Source organism: Mustela erminea, chromosome 14, assembly GCF_009829155.1.
Source record: "Mustela erminea isolate mMusErm1 chromosome 14, mMusErm1.Pri, whole genome shotgun sequence".
Taxonomy (NCBI): Eukaryota; Metazoa; Chordata; class Mammalia; order Carnivora; family Mustelidae; genus Mustela; species Mustela erminea.
The window spans coordinates 68,398,846-68,424,280 of record NC_045627.1 but is presented as its reverse complement, the minus strand read 5'-3'; the positions used below and the strand labels follow the sequence as shown (position 1 = coordinate 68,424,280).

At 43.5% G+C, this 25,435-nt stretch overlaps 1 protein-coding gene and 1 long non-coding RNA gene across 4 annotated transcripts in view; one reads left to right on the top strand and one right to left on the bottom strand.

Annotated features, from left to right (window-relative positions):
- The window catches only part of SORCS3 (sortilin related VPS10 domain containing receptor 3), a 593,475-nt gene that overhangs the window by 108,593 nt on the left and 459,447 nt on the right, over positions 1-25,435 (bottom strand). For all 3 annotated transcript variants that reach the window (XM_032313389.1, XM_032313390.1, XM_032313391.1), the window contains 2 exons: positions 8,486-8,575; positions 320-499 (listed from right to left, as the gene is read on the bottom strand). In XM_032313389.1, the coding sequence (XP_032169280.1) occupies positions 320-499; positions 8,486-8,575 (270 nt within the window). The remainder of the gene's footprint in view (positions 1-319; positions 500-8,485; positions 8,576-25,435) is intronic.
- LOC116573322 overlaps positions 22,924-25,435 on the top strand; it is a 34,415-nt gene continuing 31,903 nt past the window's right edge. The window contains exon 1 of the long non-coding RNA XR_004278706.1: positions 22,924-23,021. This is a non-coding gene — a long non-coding RNA (uncharacterized LOC116573322). The remainder of the gene's footprint in view (positions 23,022-25,435) is intronic.

Below are 25,435 nucleotides of genomic sequence, written 5' to 3'. Positions count from 1 at the left end.
CATCGTGCTCATCCACAGAAGAATGTCCACTTCAGCCACCATCTATTCAAGTTTGCTGAGTCACCCACCATACTAGATGCTTTACGTATGTTCTCTCTCATTCTCACAACCGTCTCATTGGCAAATATTTAATCCCCTTTTACGGGTGAGGAGATGGAGGCATAGGGAAACTAAGTCCCTTGCCCAAAGTCATACAATTGATAAAGGGTATAGCTGCCTTCTGCCGGAGGACTGGCTGACTGCAATGCTCATGTTTATCCCATTAAAACTCCTGCAAAAGAGAGGCAGACCCTGGTGCAGGACCAACTTGGCTACCTACCTCATACAATTCAATAATAATGTTTCCCATTAGACCTCGGCTACTCTTAATGTTCTCCATGGCCAGAGTGAAGTAGATGCCACGTGTGTCTGAGATGTAGAGGTTGTACGTGTCATTCTGGTTCCATTCTTGAACGGCTGCAAACACTTGATTCTCATCAGTACTGATGATGTGCATGTCCTGGAAGAAGATGGAACACCTATAAGGCAGCAGATCTCCATATCCCTCTGCCCATGGGGGCCCAGGGTAATTACCATGACTTATGAATGGGGGAGAAAAAGCCTGAGTTATAGGCAATGTTAAACAATTCTGTGTCAGACCAAGGCTATAAATTAAGAGCTTTGTGATTTTTGTTCCTTGCTAAGTGACAGTAAGATGGGTGTAAGGGGCTTTGGTGGGTATCATTTTCCATGGCTTCAAGGGATTCATCCACTTTCATTTTTTATTTTTATATCTGAAAGTTAGTGTTAGCACTAACGGAGACATACGGCCTTGCTGCAGGAAACTTACACATGAAGAGAAGACAGGGCTTTATCCCTTCTTTAGATCTTCATTTATGTTTTCAAACTTTTTAGTGTAGTGGCTGCAAAACTTCTCTTTGGGATCTTCAGAGTCATCCTTTGCAAGAAGGGTGGCAGGGAGGCAGAGCCAGTGGGTAGGGCTTTTGGCTTCCACCTCGGTTTCAACCAGAGGGGCACCACTTGAATCTGTTTTATCCTAGAGTTCTGCATGATATTTGGGGAGTAATGAGGGAGTTTCCACTAATAAAATAATATTTGAAAATCATTGACAATACCAAAAAGGAAACTCAACCTTGAATTTAGTGTTCTGGGTCTTAGCTAGAAGTTAGCTCTATGGTGTAGAATGTGTCTGTGTCCCTGAGCTTCAACTTTCTCACCAATGTATTGAAGAGGTTGGGCTACCGCTAAAAATATCTACAATCTGAGCACTATTCTAAGTCATCTAAATGTATTATTTCAGTTAAAAATCCAAATAATTCTACAATAGAGGCGGTATTAGTCCCATTTTACTGAGGAATAAAATATGGTACACAGGGGTTTGCCAACTTGCTTCCCATTATAAAGCCAGTAAGTGGCAGAACCAAGTGTTGAATGCCTGTCATACAGCTCTAACCTACTTGTGAGCTTCTAACCACCTGGATATATATGAGGGAGAAAGCCTCTGGATTGGAAGTTGCAACCCTATGACCCATGAGATGAATGGGAATCATAAATGTTCGGTCTGACCATAGCCTCTACCGAATACCTGAGCGGTGTAGTCTTTTAGGTGAAGTCAGCACTCAGGAAGCCTCAGCCTTAAGTGCCCAAATGTTCTTATGACCTGCCCCTTACATATTCATGTTAACACCCTGGTCCCTGAAGTCACTTTAGTTTGTATACCTGGATTAGGACATTTCTACAATCAAATCTAATCAGTTCACAACTCAGAAGAGTTTATAAAAGCCAGTTTTCATACATGGCTAGGCGCTATACAAAGATGATCACAAACTCAAGTCCTTTGCTAAGGAATTCATGCTGTCTGGAGGAACTGTTGGCACAGACCAACAAATGCTGGACATAATGTAAGAGTTAAAAAATGCGTAACTACACAGGTAGATACGCCAAAAAGTAATGGCAACCCGAGAAGGCAGGAGAAGACCCTGGTCACCGTGGTGGCAAACTCTTGTAGTAGGGGCTCAGGCAACTGAAGTTGACAGTAAATCACCAGGCCGGGTCTAGCTTTTACTTTGTTTGCCCAATCTTTCCCAGAAAGGATTTCAGCAATAAAAGAGGGTAGCAATGTCTTCTTTTATTGCTGAAATCCTTTCTGGATTTCACAACCGTGGAGCACTTCTCCAGGACGTTTTTTGGAAGGAGCAAGCTCATTCGATTTGGACAACAAGGAGGTGGGAAAAGTGAGAAGCGCTCTGGCTCTTTTTATTGGAGGATCTGCCAGATCTCATCATCTGGCCTTGAACTCCCTAGGTCGCTTTGACTGAGACTTCTCTAGTTCATTTGTGCTTACACACCTTATAGAATTACAGGATCCCGCTGAGCTGCTTGAAAATGGAAATAAGGCTTCCTCTTAAAAACCCTGTGATGAAATTGTGTTGTGTTGGTGTGGAATGAAAGCCCAAGAACCCAGTAGGAGGGGAAATAGCAGCTGCAGGAAATACAGATTAAATTCACTTACCCTGTTAAAAATGCAATAGAAATGCCGGGCTTTTCCCAGATGTTTTGGTTATAAAAATGAATGAGCTAAGTTATTTTAGACTAAACTAATGTAAAAGAAGTGGGGGAAAAAAAACTGAAAACACTGGGGCACGGTCAGGATGGAAGGCAGCCAGGCTTGTTGTGCCTGTGGGGTGTATCACCTGACTTACACGTACAGCAGGCTCGGGGGACAGGGTGCTCGCTAGTAACCAGGACCCTGGGAAGTTGGCTTGAAAAATTCTTAATTTCCCTAAGTCACTTGGCTAATAAATGACATTACTAATATTTAAACCCAAGACTATCTGAACTCTGTTATCAGTGGGAATATAACTCAATATGCATCAAAATGACCTGGAGATCTTAAAAGCAGGCAGACTCCTACGTCCCACTGCCTGAGGTTCTGAGTCAATGTGTCTGGTTGGGAAGGCTTAAGTCCTACCATCTGGACCAGCCTTCCAGACAAGTCAGGTGCATGCAGTCTGGGTCATCACTCCTTGAAAAAGCTCTGAGCTATGTGTCCTCTCTCCAAATAGATCTTCTAGTTGAATACGAATCAACCAATAATAACCAGAATATTATGTCTTCAAGAACAAATGATTCATTTTCAGTATACTGGTCTAATAGAGAGCTGAATGATAATAAACCATATTTCTTGAATCCTGCAACCTCAATCTAACCCCAAAGCATATGTCACCTCCTTCCGAAGAAAACGAAGATGTGCTTGCTACTCTTGAGAACAAGCAGAGCGAGATCTGACGGGTGATGAAGAGAGAGACTGAAGAGGGGGGAAAAGCAGTAAGTAAATTCTGGTTGGCACTTCAATAAACTGGACTTTGGACAGCATCAGACATAACCACAATCATGTTTTTATTTGGAGAACAATTATAAATAACACTCCCTCATACCCTCCCATTAAGTTGGAAGAATCATAGTTGCCTTTTGCAAACCTAAAGTGAGACTTCATAGGTAAACAATGGTGAAAACACTTCCCCGTGATCGAAACATTTCATGTAATCTGGGCTGAATGTAACTTCATTCACTATAACAACACACGCTATTCAGCATCTGCCATCCGCCAGACATTATAATAGAAATACAGAGAGAACCAAGATGTACAACATGACCTCAAGCAGATGCCCAATGGTGGTGGGAATGTCATGCCCTCCTTGCCTTCTGTGAATCTGACTAAGGTCCCTGGTACGGGTACTGATGGGAATACAAAGGCTTATAGACGGGGGCGGTCAAGGGGGCATCCATCAAAATGCGTGAAACCTGATTTGCTTGAAAGCAGTTTTTCCCTGAGGGAGGTGAGGACAGAGTGGCCCCACCATAAGGGGCCCTGCATTGGCCCACCTAAGTTTTACCCAGAAGGAAATACAAAACTAGCACAAGATTTTTGAGGAGGAAAAGGGGATAATTAGAACTGCCCAGTGCAAAGATTTGGCTACACTAAGCCAGCTTAACTGTGAGATCACAAAGTCCAAGGTGGATTTCAGTGGGGCAGGGGGAAGGCTTACAAGGTGGCTGCAACATCTCAGTAGTGATACATGAGGGCCTGGACTAAGGAAGCAGGTTTTCTATGAGAACCCTATGAAATGGACTGGTGAGATATCAGGGAAGCAGAACCCACAGGGCGACAAAGGAAAAAGGCATATTTTTAATATGTCAGGTATGTGACCTACAAAATTCTCTCATTAGCATGCTCATACAATCATAATTAAATACTCATAATTAATGTGCATAATTATTTATTCTACATCACTCTCTCATTAGCTCATAAGCTCCCAAAGAGCAGACACTGTGTCTTTCTTATGTATCACTGCATTTCTAGCACTTACTAAATATCCGTAGCACATGGGGGATATCTAATAAAAGTTTTTGTATGAATGAGTAGAGTAAGTAAACACAGGAAAGGGATGAAATTTTGGAGATATAATATAAGGTAGAGATACTGAGCTTAGGTCTAGAGTTTTAAAATGGTTTTTTTCAGGGGAAGTACTTCGAAAAAGTAGTCCAGGGTTCAATGGGTATGAGATGGGACTGTGAACATAGATGTCACCGATATGACGAGAAGGGAGGAGGTCACCCAAGAACCATGCAGAACACCAGGAGAACTTAGGATCATCAACATTTAAGGGTGGCAGGAGAAGGGGAATCAGAAAAGTGAATTAGAATAAAATGTGCCACGGGGAGCCTGGGTGGCTCAGTGGGTTGGGCCGCTGCCTTCGGCTCGGGTCGTGATCTCAGGGTCCTGGGATCGAGTCCCACATCGGGCTCTCTGCTCAGCGGGGAGCCTGCTTCCTCCTCTCTCTCTGCCTGCCTCTCTGCCTACTTGTGATCTCTGTCTGTCAAATAAATAAATAAAATATTAAAAAAAAAAAGATGAAATGTGAGGTTAGAGGGGCTCACACTTAAACATTAAAAAAAAAAAAAAGAATAAAATATGCCACGAGGAGGAGCATCAGGTGTGGATTTTTTTTTTTTTTCTAGCAGTGTCAAGTGCTCCAGAAAAGTAGAAAGAAAGAAGGAAGGAAGGAAGGAAAGAAAGAAAGAAAAGTTGTAGAAATGTTCATTGGATTTGGCTTGGAGGTGTTCCCGGGTAGCAATGGCTAGAGGATTTTGGTGGAATAGGAGAGAGGAGTGTGGGAGACCAGAATACAGCTGACAGTGAGTTGAAGTGGAGATAGGAAGCACCAAAAGAAATTAGAATTACAGATAACATTTTAAGAAGTGTGGCTGTGACACAGCAAAGAAGGATAAATCAGTATTTGGGGAAATGTAAAAATTAAGGGAAATTGTCCTAAGGAAATTAAAGAAAAGGTTAATATCACTGTCATTATCATTATAATAAATTTTCTCAAGCATATTTCCCTCTCTTTCCTTTTATTATTCAAAATGGGATAAAACATCTTCTACTGTCAACTAAAAGCAAACCCAGACTTAGGTAGCGAGAGCCTTTATGTGCAAGACTATAGCAACAGGGAGAACACTCTGACTATCCTATCTGCAAGTCCCTCCGGGTGATGGCAGGGGAGAATTATTTTTATGGACAGAAAGTAAAACAAGGCTAGAGAGAACTGGATATGGGGAGCAGGGTGAGCAAGTGGTGGGAGAGGGGCCATTGAACAGGAAACCATCCTCCTTAGCCGATTTTCAGAAGGCTTGTTAATAGGGGTTGTCCTGAGTTCTAGCGCCTGCTTAAGCGCCCAAGAGTGGCTCCAAGTTCGGAGGCTGGGGTGGGGAGGAGGTGAAAAGCCAGCCAAAGTCTGGTCAAGTTGAATTAGCCTGCATTTTGTCCAGTTTGTCCCCCAGTGGGGACAAAGAGTTCAGTTAACCATTTATAGATAAGGAATGAGAATTTGGTCTTATCCAAGGTAAACAGGCAGGCTTCTGTATCTTAGCGAGGGGCTTGGGGAAGAGTGGGTTTTTACAGTGAGCTACTTCTAGGAACACAAAAGAGCTGGTTATTTCTTAAATCTCGCTGTTCTCCAGAAGCACTGGGCTCAGTAAAGTTCAATGGTATCATGATGCCCATTTCACAGGTAAAAAGACCTGGGCTCCTGGATAAGCAAGTGGCAGAGCTAGAAAGAAAGCTCAGGGTTTCTTGCTCAGAAGCTCCACTGCCTTTCAGCCAGGCTATACCACGGCTCTCCGTCATTTGTGCCCTCACCCCCTGCTGGTGCATGGCTTCCATGCCCCTTCCCTGCCTCCCCCCATGCCCAGGGACTGGTTACGGAGGACTCAGCACAAGGTTGTCACTCCTAATAATGCCACTCATTATTAATGGTGTTCATTTCATTCTCTGCAAAACGCTCCGAGCCACAGAGCACCCCAGGGGAGCGTGTTCTGAACAGACAGGCTGGGAGGAGGTGTGTGAGGGCAGTGATGACAGGGGGGTTCTCCTTGTTTTTGTAAGCAAGACGCCCAACAGCAGAGGCAGCTCCTGGAACAGCAACTACTTGCTTAAAAGCCATTTCCATTTTTAAACACTCCCACCCACTCTGTCCTCACCTCCTTGGCCTAGGCTGGGGAAAATCCTAGCCAATGCTGGCTAATAAAGGGGATCGATAACCATCCAGCTATTTTCACAGCAGCCCTCGTATTAATGAAGCTGCTCTGGATGGAGTTCTATAAAAGGGGCCACGCGGATGGTACTCTGCCACGATAAATTGCCATGGGGTTGCTGACCGTTAATGGAGTGTTCCAGGGTTGTGATCAATCCCAGGCTTCATTTGTCCCCACCTGCAGCCACACTGCCCAGGGGAGCAAACTGTTTGTTTATCTTGGAAGGTTAAAAATACATGAGATATGCACACAGTGCAGAGACAGAAAAGGCCTTACGCTGGGGATATGGTTTGGAAAGTTCCCGAAGTACTTCTCCTGAGCCAATAGGTGGAAATCATCAAGTTAACTGCAAGAGGTCTTTCTCCTTCAGAAAAAGCCTGATTACAAACTTCTCCATCCTCCTTTTTTCTTAGCAGAGATACTGCTTTCCTGCCTGGGTTTAGAACATCTGATGGGGACATCCTGCAACCACGATGTTATAGAATGGTCCCTTACCAGCCAGTCACAGACAGGGGAGAGAAAATGAGGAGTTGATCCCATGGCCCCTGGGGCTACTTAATGCAGTCCCTGCTCATCCCATCAGCCTCTCTACCCCTCTCTCTGCAACCCAGCCTCTTGAGATGGTGTTTAGTTTGTTGAATGGACCATATTCTCTCTCTTAAAATAGGGCCTATGTGTGCCTTTTCTATTGGTTTCCCAACCCATGTTTGCAGGGTTAACTCCTTAATCCTCTTACATCATCTTAAACCTAACTTTCTTAGGAAATTTGACCTCAGTATCTGTATAGGTAAGCTCTACCCGTTATGTCACAATGGTCCTTGAACTTCTATACCTATAACACTCCCTACACCTACAATTGCTTGTTCAGTGTCTCTCTTCTCTACCAGAATATAAGCTCCACGAAGGCAGGGACCATTTGTGGCTTCTTTTGTACTCTCTCCATAGAGCTTAATTTAGTGCCTGGCACAGAGTAAAAGCCAAAATGGGAGAAAGAACAGTTCAATAGTTGAATAAAAGAAGGAGCAAACGAATGAATGGATTTATGTGTGCATGTATGAATGAATGAATGAATGAATGAATGATGAATGAATGAAACAACCAGGGGTGATGATTACCCACCCTCTTGTCCCATAATCCCTCCCACCTCTGTGGTCATTCAGCCTTTCATGCTGTTTCCCAGCACCAGCTTACAGACCCGATGCTTTACAACATTACATTTGATATGTGTCCAACCAGAACCTCGCCTTTTTTTGGAGCCTTTTTAGGTGATGCAATTGTATCCTGTCCATGTTTAGACTGAAGTTCTAAGATCCTTCTTCTCCAGGAAGTCATTGTTCACAAGGGATGGAGTCCACAGGATAAGTTTTAAGATCTTCCAACAAAGGAGTTAAAATGCCATCATTTGATATTAACATTATAGTAAATTATTCCTTTTTAATTACTCATAATGGCAGAAGGGAGCAGAAACATAGGCAGTGCATTTACATTTTGCATTAAAATGTAGAGAGAAGCATGAACTCCACAAGACTCACCTGGGCACCTTTGTGCATACACACCTATAGCGTCTGGACTCCTGTCGGGGCCCTTCTGAACCTGTCCCTCTATTTGGCAGTAAGGCCCTTGCATGAGGGAGGGACTCCCAGAAGGGATTGTGTGATAGCTCTCCTTTCACTGGGAAATGACTCCAGACTATACAGGATGTATGAGACAGGGAATCAAAGCTCTTGCCTACATGCCCCGCTGAGAAGAGAATAGAGCACCCAGGCTGGGCCATCAGCAGAGGCCAGAGCCCCACCGTTGCAAGTGAGGCTCAATGCCAGCTGTCCCCCAGGCAGAGGTCAAACCTCCCTGCAGTCTAACATGGCAGTCTCTCCCTGCGTGGACATACCTTGGGCAGGGAGTACTTGGGCAGCTTTATCTGGGCAAAGGCCTCTCTCCGATAGGACACGTAGTAGCTGGCTCTTCCACCAGTTGTCACCTGGATCATAAGGGAAACACAGAGAAGTCAGATGGGGCCAGGGATCATGGCCAAGTTGGAAGGTATTAGCTTCTCCATCAACAGCCACAATAGGTTTGTGATAACCTTTCAGAGAGTATCCCTTGCTGGCACTGAGCCTCCAGTCCCACAGCACTGAGGTATTCCCAAGTCACAACACTCAGATAACAAATAAGCAATGACAACAGTCTTTCCCAATGGTTGACACTCAGAATTTGGTCACTGTGCTCTGCCTACATACACACATAATACATAGTTTCAACTGCAAACAGAAACTACTCACGTGAGATGTACCTATGATCAATTTATTTTGCCTTAAAATAATTTTCTATTCCATTGCAATCATGACATGATTGTGAAATTTTTTTTTTCTGAATCAGAATAACTACTATTGCTCAAAAGCTCTTGTTACTTGAAATTAATTTCATTTCTGTTCTGAGCACATTTTTTTCCCTTCATATTTACAAATCCATGCACTGAGAAGGTAGTTTTTGTTCCTTTCCATGTGCAGGTGATCTAAAGGAATCAAGGGTCAGAGGAAGAACTCTGGATTGGAAGGTGAGAAATCCTGAGTGTGAGTCCCAGCTCTATTGTCTGATGGCTGGGGGAGTCAAGCTCTGTAATCCTGGGAAGGATGGATTCTTATAGGAACCTGGAAACCACTCCAAGAAATGGTCCTCTGGTCTGGGCTTGTTGAAAAGCCCTGTCAACATGGCACAGCTCTGCAGATGGTGCTTCAGCCCAATCGTCCTAACTTGGGGGGACATTAATATTCACCAGGGAAGTCACCATAGCCTGTTCAGAGAAAATAGCAGGACAACAGCAACCTGGCTGCCATACTGAGGAGGCAACTGCTGGAGGCCCCCTCTTTGTTCTCGTCACACACTTGCTGGAGACAGGCCAGTCCTCCCACACCAGTCCAAACCTGGTGGCCATCCACAGTGGCTGCGGGGAGCAGGCGAGGTGCCACATCTATGGAAAGCTACCCATTGCTCCTCCCTCCAAGAGATGGCATCTCCTATGGCTCCCTGTATTTCTGCACAGATTGGAAGCACAGAGACTGCCAGGCAGAGAAAATGTTAAGAGTCCGAGTGAAGGCAGAACCTTGGAAAAAACTTGGTGCAAAGACTTAAGCTATGAATCAAGAGGAGAGACCGGTTTGGTCCCTGGGACCCTGGGATCACGACCTGAGCCGAAGGCAGATACTTAACCAACTAAGCCACTGAGGTGCCCCTGGTTTTTGTTTTTTGATAAAACATCTATTCTGAATCTGTATCATTCTGCACTGGCTTAGAGGTGGGGCATTCACATTAAGATCAATGAGTTGCTCAGAAGTTTTTTTTCTTTTTAAAATAAATTTCAACTGCATAGAATCAGATTAAAATATAACCTTTGGTACTAAATACACAGTTATCACCAGTCCTTGCTTAATCTTATTTGTTTGTCTAATTTCCTTCCTTCTTTCCTTCCTCCCTCTCTCCCTTCCTCCCCCTCTCTCTCTTTCTTATTTTAAGTCCAGTTTAGTTAACATATAGTGTTATGTTAGTTTTAGGAATACAATATAGGGATTCAACAATTCTATATATTCCACAGTGCTCATCAAGATAAGTATCCTCTTAATTCCCATCACCTATTTCACCATTCCCCCGACTCAGCTCCCCTCTGGGAACCATCTGTTTGTTCTTTATAGTTAAGAGTCTGTTTTATGGTTTGTCTTTTCTTCTTTGTTCATTTGTTTGTTTCTTAAATTCCACATATGGCTGAAATCATATGGTATTTGTTTTTCTCCGACTGACTTATTTCACTGAACATAATACTCTCTAGATCCATCCACGTTGTTACAAATGGTTAGATCTCATTATTTTTTATGGCTGAGTAATGTTCCATTGTAGAGATCTATACCACATCTTCTTTAGCTACTCATCTACTGATGGACACTTGGGCTGCTTCCATAATTCGGCTATTGTCAGTAATGCTGCAATAAACATAGGCATGCGTATCATCTTTTTGAATTAGTGTTTTAATTATAAATTATAAAACCAACACATGCACGCCTGTCAACCGAAGAACTGGAACAGTAGTTTTAAACTTAAGCTGCATCAGAATCACTTGGAAAGCTGCTTAAAACTCACACATCTGGGCCCCACCTTCAGAGTCTTTGAGTTGATCACTTTAGGGTGAGGTCCAGGAATTGTCTTTTCTAATAAGTTTCCAGGTGATGCTGATACTGCTGGTTCAGGGACCCCAATCCGAGCAGCTCAGAACTAGAACTTTAAAGACAACTGACATACACTTCTGTGCCTCCGTGCCCTACACCCATCCTGACCCTGGCCTCCCTCTGAGATATAGTTATTTTCCTGATTTTGTGTTGAAAATGATGATAAAGTGGTTTTTTTTTTTAATTGGGGCAAAATTCCTATTATATAAAATTAACCATCTGAAAATGTAAAATTCAGTGGCATTTAGCACATTTGCAGTGTTACGTAATCTCTACCCAATTCTAAACAATTTTCATCACCCGTAAAGGAGATTTCATACCCAGTGATAACGTTTTTAAATCCCAAAGTAAATGCTCCAGTCACTTATCATAGGCTTAAAAAATAGCTCTCTACAGGACACGCTGAATGTCACCAAGCTTGCCTTGGGGAAATAAAGCAGCATCAGAGAAGGCTAGTCCTGTTAGTGAATGCTGGCCAAGAGTACAGCAAATAAAAGAAACTTCTCCTGAGAAGACCTAGTAGGTTCCATAGGGAACAAGGTAAGAGCACCACTGAGCATCTGACCAGCTCCACAAACAAAACTGTGTCCCTTGGGGTTTCCAAATCACCAAGAGCCAAAGCAGAACAGAGTGGTCTCCTCAACAGGGTGATGGGCACCACCAATCTGGGAACTCAGCCCAGCTATGCCTGACCTGAATTGTCTTTTCTAATGAGTGAGAGAGCCCAGACCTTCTCTCTTACACGCTTACACACACATGTGAGAGACTTTGTGCTTGAGCAATCAAGATGGAGATTATACTTCAGGTACACGATGGGAAGATCCAAACTACTAAGGGGCTGATGAAGCCCCAGGAGGCTAGAGGTTCTTCCAGTATCTAAGAATCAGAGTGTCTCCCAGTGATATCAACCTGGCTCCCATAGTTCTGCTTGGTCCTGGTTGTATCCTTCTCTGTATCTTCTACCATCTAATTCATGATTTAACCTCACTGTAAGGCCAATGGGTTCATGGATGGGTTTTTGGATGCTACCAATTCATTACAATTTCTCTCTCAACTCTTGGCCTCTGTTCTCTCTATTCCTACAGCCCTCTCAACATTCACTCTTGTGGGACACATATTCCTTCAATCTTTCCTCCATGTCTTCTTATAAGGTTTCAACCTCCCTGATTCTTAGGAAGTGCTGGCCTCATGGCCAAGTGATTGGTGAATACATAATAATAAAAGTAATGACACAACGGTCATTGATTGAGTTTCATCTACCATGCTCCAGAACTGCATGTAGCCATTATATAAATTATCCAGTTTCATCCTCATGACAACCCTTCAGAGACTACAAGATACTGAGTGACTTGCCCAAGATAAGATAAATTTGAACCCAGCAAAGTTTGGCTCTAGACCTATTCTCCCCCTCCTATGACCAAGAAGGGTCTCCATTCACCTCATTCATCTCACTATAACAGCAATACATTTTCTTGACTCCAAGATGTTTTTAAAAAACATATAAAAGTCTCTGTAATTAGCATGTGTATATAACCTTTCTTCATATTCCAGAAAATCTGTTATGACATTGATGGTGTATCTTAAAAATGAAATCTTCATAGAAGAGAGAGCGCGAGGTAATAACTAGATTTATAATAGCTACTATGCAATGAAAGCTGATTACACAGAAAATGGGACAATGAGCAGTTTATACGCCATACTTCATTTGATTCTAATTATACATAATATAATACATAATACCTCTACCAGTCAGGAAATTGAGGCTGAGAGTGGTCAACTAATTTGCTTGATATCACACAGCTTTTCATTGTTACAGCCCATCTGTGACTCTCCCCCATGTCTAAGCCCTTAAAGAGGAATAAGTGCAACCCCAAAATGTCAGGTACGGAGCAGGGGCTCAACACTCATTGACTAACTTGTCAATAATGAATTGTGAGGATTAATCCACTCAACCAGAGATCCTTGGAGTTTGATTTCCTCCATTGTTTAGAGACTAATCCATGGATGGAGAGAAGAACTCTCCATTCCCACCAAGTACCTAGATGGTCACAGGAACTTGTTTCTAGCACTCCCCACTTGGAAACCAAATCCTTACAGTGTTGGAAGGATACCAAGCTGATGCTTTTGCTGCTTCTCCACTGTTATTTGTGTAACTCTCTGGCAACACACAAAGAAAGAATAAAGTTTAGTGACTATTAATCTATTTTGATGAACTTTTCTCTTCCTCACAAGCAAATCCGCTGGCATTGTAAATCCCAGAGATTATTACCACTTTCCCTCTCAGTGACACCTTTTATTTTACATATGATGAATGTCATCCAATTATTTGCTCTGGGTCCATCCGTCATGCTAAATACTGAATTAGCTGGGTCTTTTCCTCTCTAATGACTGGCTCGTTAATCTGATTTTCTGGATTTCCATTTTACAGGTTTAATTGGGCTCCTGGCCAGTGAAAATGATTCCTTTGGACAAATGCACTGACCATTAAACACATCTGTCTCTTCTGACTTGTTCTCATTCTTACCGTAACCAAGTCTAACCTGACATATCTTTTATTTATTTATTTACTTATTTTAATTTCTCCTTGATTCTGGAAGATGGCTTGCCCTGGAGGAGAGAGAGAAATCTGCCAAAGAAAGAAAGAAAGAAAGAAAGAAAGAAAGAAAGAAAGATGGAACCAAAGTGCCTGGAGTCATGTTGAGTCTGTTTCTGCCATAGAGAGAAGAAAACTTGTAATATCTCTAGAGCTTGTAATTGGGCATAGGTAATCTGAAAAGAGAAGCAAAACTTAACATTTCAGGTATCTATTATGTTAAGTGCTTTACATTCATGATATTATTTAATATCCACACTAGTAATGACTACTATTACTATTATTATTTTTAGTAACATTAGCAGTACCCTACAAAGCATAAATATTAATAATATAACATACTCTGAGTATTTAGTATATACCAAACCCTGTTCCTCTGCACACACTAACCTTCTATTTTATGTTCAGGTGAGAAACTGAGACCTCAAGAAGTTATACAACATACTCAAAGACACACTGCAAGTAAATGGTGAAGCTGGAATTTGAGCCCAAGTCTGTCTGACTGCAAAGCTTATGCTGGTCCCTCAGGCTACGTCGGGTTTCCAGACCTCTGTGGAGGAGAATGGATCCCGTGTCACTCAACTTCCCATTTCACCAGGGAAGATGCCTATGAGCAAAGCCAATCTTTTTATGTGAGGAATCATATCCATTCCTCAGCCCTCAGAAATCAATGCTCTATTGTTGCACGGGAGTGAACAGTGCTCCTACTAGCATTTGTGAATAAGAGGGACCAGAGTGGAAAGAATTCTGGCTGGCACAAGAAAAGCAGGAAATGACATTTAGAAGGTTTTCTAGCTAGAGGACCTTGCTGGGCCCAATATGATGTGAATAATCTGCCTACACAAGGGAAGTGGCCACCTGTACAGGCCTCCATTAGCGACTCCCACACAGCCCCTGCAGCAGCCCCTCCTCCTTCAAGAAACAAAAGGGAACCGCACAGTTGTTAGGATGCACAATTAACTTTTCCAATTTCTTTGCTCATTAATTCTATTCAGATTATTTAAAATAAATCTTGACATTGTTAGGCCTTTCTCTTCCTCTCCACCTACATAATTCCTTCAAAGATCACAGTTCTCTCTCAAGAACAAAGGAGCAGGATTTCACTGCTGGACCACAAAGTCAATAAATAACCATCGGTCTCATTAGGAAGTTGCTCTAAGTGTTGGGATGGTCCTGGGGGCTTCTCCACAGCAGGCTACATTGCCCCTGCCAGCTTACGCTCGTTTTCCAGAAATGTTTTGCTAAGGCACCACACTAGAGTTCTGGAACCACATGACATCTTACCAGCAAGCCATCTCCTCTGCTAGATTCCTTGATGTTGAATTTAGTGTTTGTCAAACTGATGTTTGTTCATTTTATGTCCTGGAGGCTGTGTGATATTAACATAATATGCAGTTTTATCTGCCTGTTTCTAGAAAGAGTGGGTCTATCTATTACCTACCACTTGTACACTGTGCTGAGGCTGAAACCTCTTTGGAACAGATTTGCACATAAAATCTTTTACTGGGGCCCTAACACAATAAAATATTTAACTGGGGCCCTAACATAACCACCCCCAAAATAACCTCACCAAGAATAGATTTGGAAGAAGATGGTTGACACTGAAGCCAATATTGTTCTCTCAATCTGTAGTATGTGTGGGGGCGGGGGTGTGCTGGAGAGAAGGTGAATACTAAGGTTGGCCAAAACATACTGACAAAGAACTGTCACCTGGGCCGACCCTTGCCAAGACTTCTTGGAACCTACACTGCCTACTCGGATTGGTAGGAAGGGAGAGTAAAGGTGGCGAGTCAGAAAAGCAAAGGGGGAAAGACTCATGTCAGGTCTACCCACGGCCCTAGGAGAAAAATCAGTCGCCTGATTCTGAGTCTGTTTTTTCAAATACAATCAAGGTCCAGACTTGGTACATTTCCAATTACATTTTTTCAAAGAAGGCTCTCCCTCTGATTTTTTAGCATTATAGTACATTGGTTGGGATCCCAGACCTGTGTTTCAGTCCTGCTTTTGCCACTTGCTGGTTTGGTGATCTTGGACAGGTAATTACTTTAACCTTCCCAGTTCTTCCTCTGGGAAGTGGAGACATCAATTCAACCCAACAACATGCTATCATGAGGAGTAAACACAGTACCGATGTAAAGAGCCTTAGATCTGAAACTGCCACATGCTACATGCTCACTGCATAGAACATGCACCTGCCAAGATAGAAGGCAGTTGCTTGCACCCCTTGACCAGGGGCTGACTGGGGGCTGACCACGGTGGCAGTTTATATATGCCAACTGGAGGCTTTAGGAAGTGCTGGTGTCGCCACATGGGCTACCTGGTCAGAAGAGACCAGGGAGAGAGGACTGAAATTTTTTCTGGGGCCTCTGGGCAGGATGATCTCATGGAGACAACACCTATGAACCCAATGAAGCCAATGTGTTTCGTGCTAGAGATTGAACCATTAATGGCTGCAAGACTTATCTTTGTGTTCTGGCTTTCATGATTTAGAGGGAGGGGAAGAAGTTCTTGGAATGTACATTTGACCCTTCAGAATGGAAGTCCTTGCCTTCCCTCTCCTAACATTCTTTTTTTTTGGGGGGGGAGGGTTCAGGGAGACAGAAAAGGCAAAGGTGAGTAGAGAAATAAAAAAGAACAGATAAGGACTTGAATTGTCATCTCGGAGCACAAAAGGTGGGAGCCCCTTGAATATCTATCTATCTACCTACCTATGTATAATTATATTTAATATAATTAATATAATAGCTAAAAAGCCAAAACCTAAACAGTCTACTTTGAGTGTTCCAGATCAGGATACCAGAGCTGCCTTTAAAAAAAAAAAAAAAAGCAAGCAAACAAGCGAGCACTACCCATGGAAACCCTACAGTGGCATGTTAAAAATTCATCAGCAAAACATCCCCTCGCTCCCCCTCTCAGAAATGGCCCTGGTCTAGGTAGACTGCAAGTTTCATGTGGCTTCAGGAAAGATGGGGCCAAGGAGGCCGGAGCAGATATTGCAAGGAGTCTAGCATCTATAGTCTTCTTCCTCCTAAGTAAGTTTTCTCTTTGACTTGAGACCTCTCACAGCCTTTTTCCTCTCTATAGGCTGACGTTATGAAGTTAGCTCAGTGACTGAAATCTTCCCAAGCCAGATACCAGTCTCTGTCTTTTCTCTAGTTTTCCAGAATTTCAGAAAATAAATACAAAATAGTGGGAAAGAAGAAGAAGGAAGAAGGGTGTGCGGTCCTGGTGTGCGCGACCTCCATGCTTTTAGTTTCAGCTCCACTGGTTATCAGAGAGGCAACTGGCATGGTAACTAATCTCTTGGAGTTTCAGGGCTATTGTTCCATAAAAAGGGAACAAATAATTACCCTTCTCTTACAGAGCAGTAAATGAGATAATAAAATGCTTTCATGGAACTGTAAAGTGTTCTACAATGTAATGACCAGAAGGTTATAATTGACCTATGGTATGTACCTAAAAACCCTAAGATGTTAGAAGTTTTTCACTGGAAAATTGCTGTAGATGGAAAGTTTGTGTTCCCCGCAAATTCCTATGTTGAAACCTAATCGCCAGTGTGATGGCATTTGGAGGTGGAGCCTTTGGGAGATGATTAGGTCAGGAGGGTGGGGTCCTCAGGGAAGGGATAAGTGCCTTTATTAAAGAAGCTCCAGTGGAGTTCCCCTGCCCCTTCTGCCCCATGTCTATGAACCTGGAAATGGGTTCCCTTTAGCCACCAAATCTGCCGGTACCTTGATCTTGGACCTCCAGCATCCAGAACTGTGGGAAAGATTCTGTTATCTGTATGTAGGATCCTGTTGTGTGCTGTATCTAGCAGTATGAAGAGACTAAGACAAAAATCAAGCCAATGATCCAGACGGGTCCACTCTGTTGATTGTTTGGCGGGGGTGGAGGGCAGGAAGAATTTAAATTCTCCAGTGGGGCTATAGCTATCCACAGACTGGTGGGCCATAAGGATGTCACAAAGGAAGCAGGAAATGGATAGGCTGAGATAAAGAGGAGACGTGTATTTAGCCACCCAAGATGAATGGTGGCCCTATACTGCCACTTAGAGAATGATTAATTTTACCGATATGTTCAAGATATTTTCCATTTCCTAAAAAGGCAAGGCAAACAAAGTCATTAATTTTCTAGAGAAACAGGGATGCTTCTTCGGGACCTGGGATTTCCAGGCGGCCTGGGAAATATGTGTGGGCTGCTAGATACGACAGCAAAACTTCAACATGGGACTCGCATGCCTCATGAGTGAATTTTGGGACAGCAGTGGACAGATTTAAACCATCTGTCAAGCTGTTTCTCAGGAAACACCACCACTTCCCCAAGAGAGCCGTGAATATTTGTGAAATGCCAACTGCTACTTGGAGCCTCCCCGTTGTACTCCTCGTGTCAGGCCTTTCCGGTCCTCCATCGGCGGAAGCACCACTGGCGAGTCAGGCTCTGCACCCACACTCTTTCTGTGCTCTCTGCTCTCATGCACAATGACCACATGGAGGAGATCCTTTGCAGTCCCACTTTGTTGGTGAGTTCACTGACTGCATAGGATCACGCAGCTCCAAAGTGGCCGAGCCTGGATTTGAACTTGGCTCTCAAAATCCTGACGACACCCACTAACACTACAACCCCGAACAAACCTGAAGTGTCTCCTACAGAGCCTTTCTAAAGAATGGTTAATTTAGGACCAATTACCTTGAGGGACTTACCATGACCCAGATCACGAGAAGCCCGCAGCATCACTGAAATCGCAGGGACTTGCATCACAAACTACCTCCCTAAGGAAGCCTCTCCACCCCAATTTCCCAGTGGGAATTCATCTTTTCTTCCTCTGATTTTTAGAACTCTTTGTTTGTCGCCTTCTCACTGCACTTACCAGCTGCTATTCTAAATTATGGGAAACTGGTACCTTTCAGTTCTCTTGTACTATTTTCTATGGTAGATAATGTGCTATATTCCCATTTTGCCCTCTCTTAGTAACTGGCACCCATGTCATAACAACTAATATTTCTAGAGGACTCTATTCCCTGCCATTAGTTTTTACTATTGGACTGAATCTCATTTGGTCAGGGCACAACCCTGTGAGGGAGGTCTAATTACATCCCCATTTTAGAATGAAGGGGCCTGACTTTAGGTCACCTTGCTACTAAAAGGTGAGGCTCAAAGCCAACCACAGAACGTCTGCCTTGAATCCCCAGGCTCTTTTCAGGTTGCCAGGCTGCTTCAGTCTGTGTCTGCTGAGTCAAGATCAGAAAAAGACAAAGTGGTGATAATTGCATGGGTTTTGCAAGTGGGTCGTGATTTTACATCAAATACTCCTTTGAGTGCTTGGCGACATAACATGACGATAAGAGAGTGTGCTTTCCTGTGGGGAACGGAAGCAGATTTCAAGATAATCTTCTCCACCTACTGCTGAATCCACATGTTAATTAAGGATCTGGCCAAATCCCCATCATTCCTTGAACACTGCTCATGTTTAGACATCTCATGATGGGTCCTGGCCCCAATTCTACTATATGTTGCACATACCATTCAATGAGCAAAAACTTATCCAGCACTCTTGTGCCCAGGCTATATCAGTTACCATGGGAGTCATAGAACCATGACCTCAAGGAGTTTACCATTTCTTTGTAAAAGCAAGCCTAACATATAAGATATACAAATGACAACATAACACCGGTGATAGTGCTCTGGTACCCTGAGCCAGTTAAAGGCTGGGTGCTGGACAAGTGACCCCTCAGAGCCACAGTATTTGACTCTAGTTATTTTCACTTGATCTTAGCCAAAAGGCCGAGAAGCGATTGACTATATTTATTTTCATGCTCCTTCTAAGATCACCAAAATCAGTGTACACACGACACACATGCACACACATACCCTGTAATACAGAGCATATACATATATATGTGGATATATGTGTAATATACATGTGCATGTATGTATAATATACATGTATATATGTGTAATACATATTATATATATGGATGTAGTGTTATTGACAGTCCCACTACCTTTGGAGAAGAATGGGTTCTCACCACTAAAGGACTTTCTGTTTGCTGAGTGGGATGATGGATTTGAAGATGGAGCAATGGATTAACCAGGATACCACTACAGTGTTCTACATAAGCAAGGGTGGGATGGAGAGAAAAGGTGGGGATATGATGGGGATAGATCTTGAAGGAAGAGAAAGATCGCGGCGCATCTGGAGAAACTGCAGGAAGTGAGATGCAAGACGGTGGGTCACTGGTTATTGGTTCCTAAAGTGCTGCTTCAAGAAAGTATGCCAAGAAACAGGGGGTGTGTGTAGGTTTTATTATGGGTTTTTGCTGTGTAGTATCTGACATAAACACTATGCTTCACTCTTGCTTGACATTTCCAATAAAAAGTTTACACCACTCTGCTCAATAACCTTATTACGATTTTTTTTTTTTTTTCTCGTTGCAGAGGTTCATATCAAGAATGTAGATCTGCTTCAAGAAAATGCCCAAGAGTTACAGCTGGATTACCAGAAATTTATCTTTCTGGACCTCTTTGGTTACTTATTTAGTTCTTTGTTGTGAAAATTCACAAAGAGCCTTGCATCAGAAGCCTAGACATGGATTCTGTACCTTCCTCACCCCTCCCTACTGGCTACCATGGGTCTTTGGGAAAAGCACTTAACTGCTTCCAGATCTCAATTTCATCCTCCCATGAGTGGGCACACTCACAACATACTGGTCCAACATGCACCAGATACAAAGTGGGGACTTAAGAATCTCATGCCCCTCTGCTCCGTATCCCTTCATATCCCAGGTCCTGATTTCCTCAGCACGAGCATCTTCTTCAATTCACATCCCAAGATTCTCTGCTGTCAGTTTCTTCTGTTGTCATTCAATAACTCCACAAACATGTTTTGTGCTGCTACTTCATGTGAAGGGTTTCTGCTCCTACTTACTGCCCCTTACACATGCCTTGACCTAATTGGCTCAAAGTATAAGGGTATTTAGGTTGGGATTCTCATTTAAAAAGCAGAATGAGTGCACTGGTATCAGACAGCCTTGGTCAAAATCTCTGCTCCACTCTTCACTGGCTGTGTGACCTTAGGAAAAGAACTTCACCTTTCTGTGCCTCTTCTGTGAGGCGGAGGTAAGCGTAGGACTTCCCTCCTAGGATATCATGACAACAAAATGCCTTAGTACCATGCCTCGCTCACACCAGCCACTCAGCAGGTGTTACTAGTACTATTACATGACATTGACTCTGCAAGAACTACAGATTATTCAATAAGAAAATTAGCCAAGAGGTAAAAATCACAGAGGAAGGCAGAAAACACATCTTAAATAAGAAAATGATGAGGCTTATAGTGTTTTATCTATGGAAGGGTTTTGTTCAATCAACTTCACAAGGACTCCTATCAGACATTTCAGAGGAAGGAAGGAAGCCTCCACTTCCTTGCTTCCCCTCCCACGCACACATGGAATACCTAAGAACCAATTACACAGCAGAGCAAAATAATAAACACAATCATATTAAGAGCACTTTGATCATTTCTCCCTACTGCAATCTGGAAGCAATCGCCACCTGGGGCAAGCAGCAAAACCGCAGGCGTTTATTCCGGAGCCTCGGACAGAAGGCCTTGGGGTTCGAAGGCTCTCCACGCCAACTGCGTTCGCTGCCATTACCACTGTGCATTGCAATGAGGTGTGCACCCCTCCCGAGGACATTTCTCAGGGGACAAGGTGGAAGCAATCTTGCCTGGCCTCCAGAGGTTACAAGGCCAGGAAGAGAAAGGAAGCGGCTAAATTCACGGTCCTGTCACATACACACTGGATTAGAGAAAACAAGGACAGAGAGAATGGAGATGAAAGAATCAGACAACTTTAAAAAATCTTAAAGCAGGGAGAGGGAAAAAGCCAAGCAGTTTTCTCTCTCTCTCTCTCTCTCTTTTCTATTTTGCAACAGATGATTCACTTGCAGACCGAAACCTAACAGCAGTTGGTATAGTAAAGATGAAATAGTTGGAGGAAGAAAAAGAGTGCTAAAAATGAAAGGCGAAAGGCGGGAGGGAGTCAGGCTGGCAAAGGGGGAGTGAATCCCCAGTGCTTTCCTGCCCTTCCTGGCTTCCTCCTACTGGCTTCTGCCCACTGGGGATAGCAGCATCCTGCTGTCTCCCAGCCCTGCCGCTCTCTTGGGCTGGAGCACAGGCAACCCCCTGCCTGTAGGCACTCCTCCCAGGAAGGCAGGGGTAATCAGGCCCATCCTTCAAACATCTTCATTCTATTACTTCCATAATCGGCTTCTAATGTTCTGTTCGATAGATGTGGGGCCGACCAGACCAAGTGCTTGAACAGCTGCTCGGGCCATGGAGCTTTTCTCTGTGCCATTGATCACAAAGACAAAAATCAATCCCGGCTAAGGAGAAAGAAGTTAAAAATAAATTGCTGGGATTGATTTCTGTTCAGACCTTCCGACTCCCAGTTTAGAAAGGGGGAGGGAAGAGTGTGCACGGATCCACCTGTCATGAAATCATTTCATATGTCCCCATCTCAAAAGCAGAATCTGGAGGTATTTTACATGAACATATGCAGGTGTGTATGCACACAAATACACAGGTCTGCATGCACAGAGTTTTCTAATTTACGCTCTTATTTTATTGTTGCCTTTTAATACCTATCAGAGATGGGAATCATGTGAATCATAAACTCCCATGAGAAAAGGGCTGGAGTTTATCACCTTCACTATCAAATCTCCGACGTGGGGTCCCATGCTCTGTGGATAGCAGTAACTCCGGAAATACTTGTCAAGGGACTGACAGAATAAATGAATTGATGAAGTCCCTTCTTCGCTCTGATTGGCTCTTGCAATTATGTTTATTTCTTCATTGCTGGATCACAGCATGTAATTATTTATCTTCTTCATGGTTCTGCATACGTATGATCTCTCTCTCTCACTAGACTACAAGGCCCCCTAGGTTAGGAACCTTTACTTTTGTGCTTTTTAATTTTTGATCTATTGTACTATCCACCTTGTGCCCTCAGTAGATGTGTGTGAAAGGAAAGGAGGAAAGAATCGTTCAGCAACTTTTTTTTTTTTTAAGATTTTATTTATTTGTCAGAGAGAGGGACAGAGAGTGAGCACAGGCAGATAGAATGGCAGGCAGAGGCAGAGGGAGAAGCAGGCTCCCTGCCGAGCAAGGAGCCCGATGTGGGACTCGATCCTAGGATGCTGGGATCATGACCTGAGCCGAAGGCAGTGCTTAACCAACTGAGCCACCCAGGCATCCCGGTTCAGCAGCTCTCTTAAGGGATTAGCTACAACCTAAATATCTTTCGTTTTGCTTCTGACATTGGAGAAATAAGTTGGGAAATACTTCTGAATAATAGTCCCCTGCCCATCCCTGCCATGTTTAACTAAACGGAGCATCTTGGAGAGTGAGCAGACTTGTGGAACAGTAGCATTAGGAGGGAACTCTGGAGTCATGTACCCCACTGCCTTCCACACTGGATTCCATGAAGTTCTGGAATCCTACAGTGATACCTTGGAGGTGTCCACAATGGATGATGAAGAGGCTGAGTGGCTGGGAGAATTCGTCCAGTCCCTCACGCTCCTGAAACTGGATCCATTCCACCTGTATCTGGTTTATAAAGGTGAGGGCCCAGGGTCACTGAGGGAGTTAATGGTGAGACCAGACTTAAACCCAGGAATGCTGTACTGCCCACCCCTCTCCTCCATCGACCTGCCCAGCCCATCCTGTGGCGCACTGTCTCCTACCACAGAATGGTCTCTTCCTTCGAGCACTGGATGGTCCTAAATTTAGACTCCTCAAGTCAATTCTCCAGTTGGAGGTCTAGCTCGAGCCTTACCTTCTCCAGAAAAGTATCTTTGATCATATCAAGCCTCATGAGTCTCTCTTAACCTGAGAAAAAGCCCAGCACTTTCTCAAGAGCTTCTGAACATTGCTTAGGGTAAGAGTCCGGCCATAGAGTCCCACCCACTCACCTAGTCTGAAACAAAATGAAGACACCATTATATATATATATGCCCTTCATTTAGAATAACAGGGACACATTAAGTGCTCAACAAATGTTTGTTGAATGGATGAATGAACAAACTATTAATCCTTCTGTCTCAGAACCTATCACTGCCCAGAGCACTCAGTAGGTGCTCAATCAAATTAAGCAGATCGATCAGCCACTGGCTCTGCCACTATTAAACTCTAAAAAGACCTTAGTTCTTAACCGATGATTATGATGGGTTTCAGAATCAGATTCTTAAAAGTTGCTTGCTAAATCCAAAGCATTTGTTTACCCCATTAGCTAGCTACAGAGGTAAAGGCAGAGCAATTAAAATTTTTAAAAGCTGAAACTCTGAAATAAATAGATCTGTATCCTAGTTAGAATGGTAATGGGGAGAGGAGTGGACTTAATAGTCTTCTTCTCAGTCCAGAGCCCAAATGCCTTTATTATCAGCACTGTCGTTTTTACAATACAATTATCTTTAATAGGGGAAGGCCCCAGGAAAGGCATCTTCCTGGGAGCTATGCTTCCGAAGAGAGGGTGTGGGGAACTTACTGGGACTTGGAAGGGAAAGACAATGGGGAGACCCAGCTGGGTCATGATTCAGTAGCTCCTCTGCACCCAGGAATGGGACTCCAGAGAAGCTGTGCCAAGAAGCACATGATGGAAACTGGGTAACTCATGGCAAGAGGTACAAGGTAAGTGGGGAAAGCTGAAGAAAGTGGAGCCCCAGATGGTAACGAAGATTAACCATGCTGCCACTCACCCCGCCACCCCCCCCCCGCCCCCACCCTAGCGATGAGTCTTTGAATAATCCTCTAAGTGCTTCTGAGGGACAGCTCTCAGAGGTACAGGCATGATTGCATTGCACTGAATCCCATTAAGACTTTCTTGGGTTAATGGTGCAGAAAGTTTCTGATCTGAAACAAAATTGAAACAGATCCTGACAAACAATCCACAGAACCAGGAGGGAGGAAGGCTTCCCTGCCCCTGGTGTCTACCACCATAGAGGCAACAGCTACCTCTCTTCCACTTTTACAGCATCTGGAAAAGTTTCTGGGAAAAACAGGCGATGCAGGGTTAATGTGAAGATTCTTCAGACTGGGAAAACAAAATGAGAAATAGATCACTGTCCTCTTTTGTCATTCCTTATGAACCCAGGCAGCTCTGATATCATATCCCAACCCTGCCGTCACTGAGCTCCAGGACAAAGGGGGATTCTCTGAACCTCTCTGAAATTCTCCATGGAACACTAAAGAGAATAATGTCCATCACACCGAGATCCTGTGAAGATTAAAGTAGAATTAAAGAAAATAAAATGCAAGCTTAGCAGTCAACCATTTAGCAGGAAATAAATATGAGACACCACAAATCAATTGTGACAACCATTCTTTCAGTTTGCTGATGGGTGGGTTAAAAACTGGTGGTGGGGTTACCTGGAAAGAGCATTCTGATGCATCACTGCTTTGAAAACAGGAAATTGCATATTTTCCAATATGGAAGAGATTGAGAGCGGCTGATCTGCCTCCTTTGGGCTGAATTACAGAAACACTCGTGGTCCCCCGGACAACATATCTAATTTCCAGACCAGAATGCACAGGCCGCATCTAATCATGAGGCTCCTGGATAATTAAACACAACGAGTGCCACCCATCCTATAAAATATACTGCGCCCAGAATCCATGCCACTACTCTTCCTTCTCAAGCCCATGGAGACACCACTAATTAACAGCAGCAGTCTTTCCTACTGAACCACAACAACACAGCCTTCTATGCAGCTATTACTAATTACCCAAAGGTGATACACAAAACGAAAACAACTTGACACCCTGAAGCCAGACATATCCCATTCATGTACTACTAGAAAAGCAAATAGTTGTGCTATAATAACGGGGCAAATGACAGAACAATTCTCGGAGATTAAGGGAAAAGATTCTGTACAATGCTGGCCTCACAAGTAACAAGTATTGTAACTTTCATGGAGCTTCTGCAGATCTCTTGGGGAAAAACAAGTCTTCATCATTCATTAGGGACATGAACCGCAA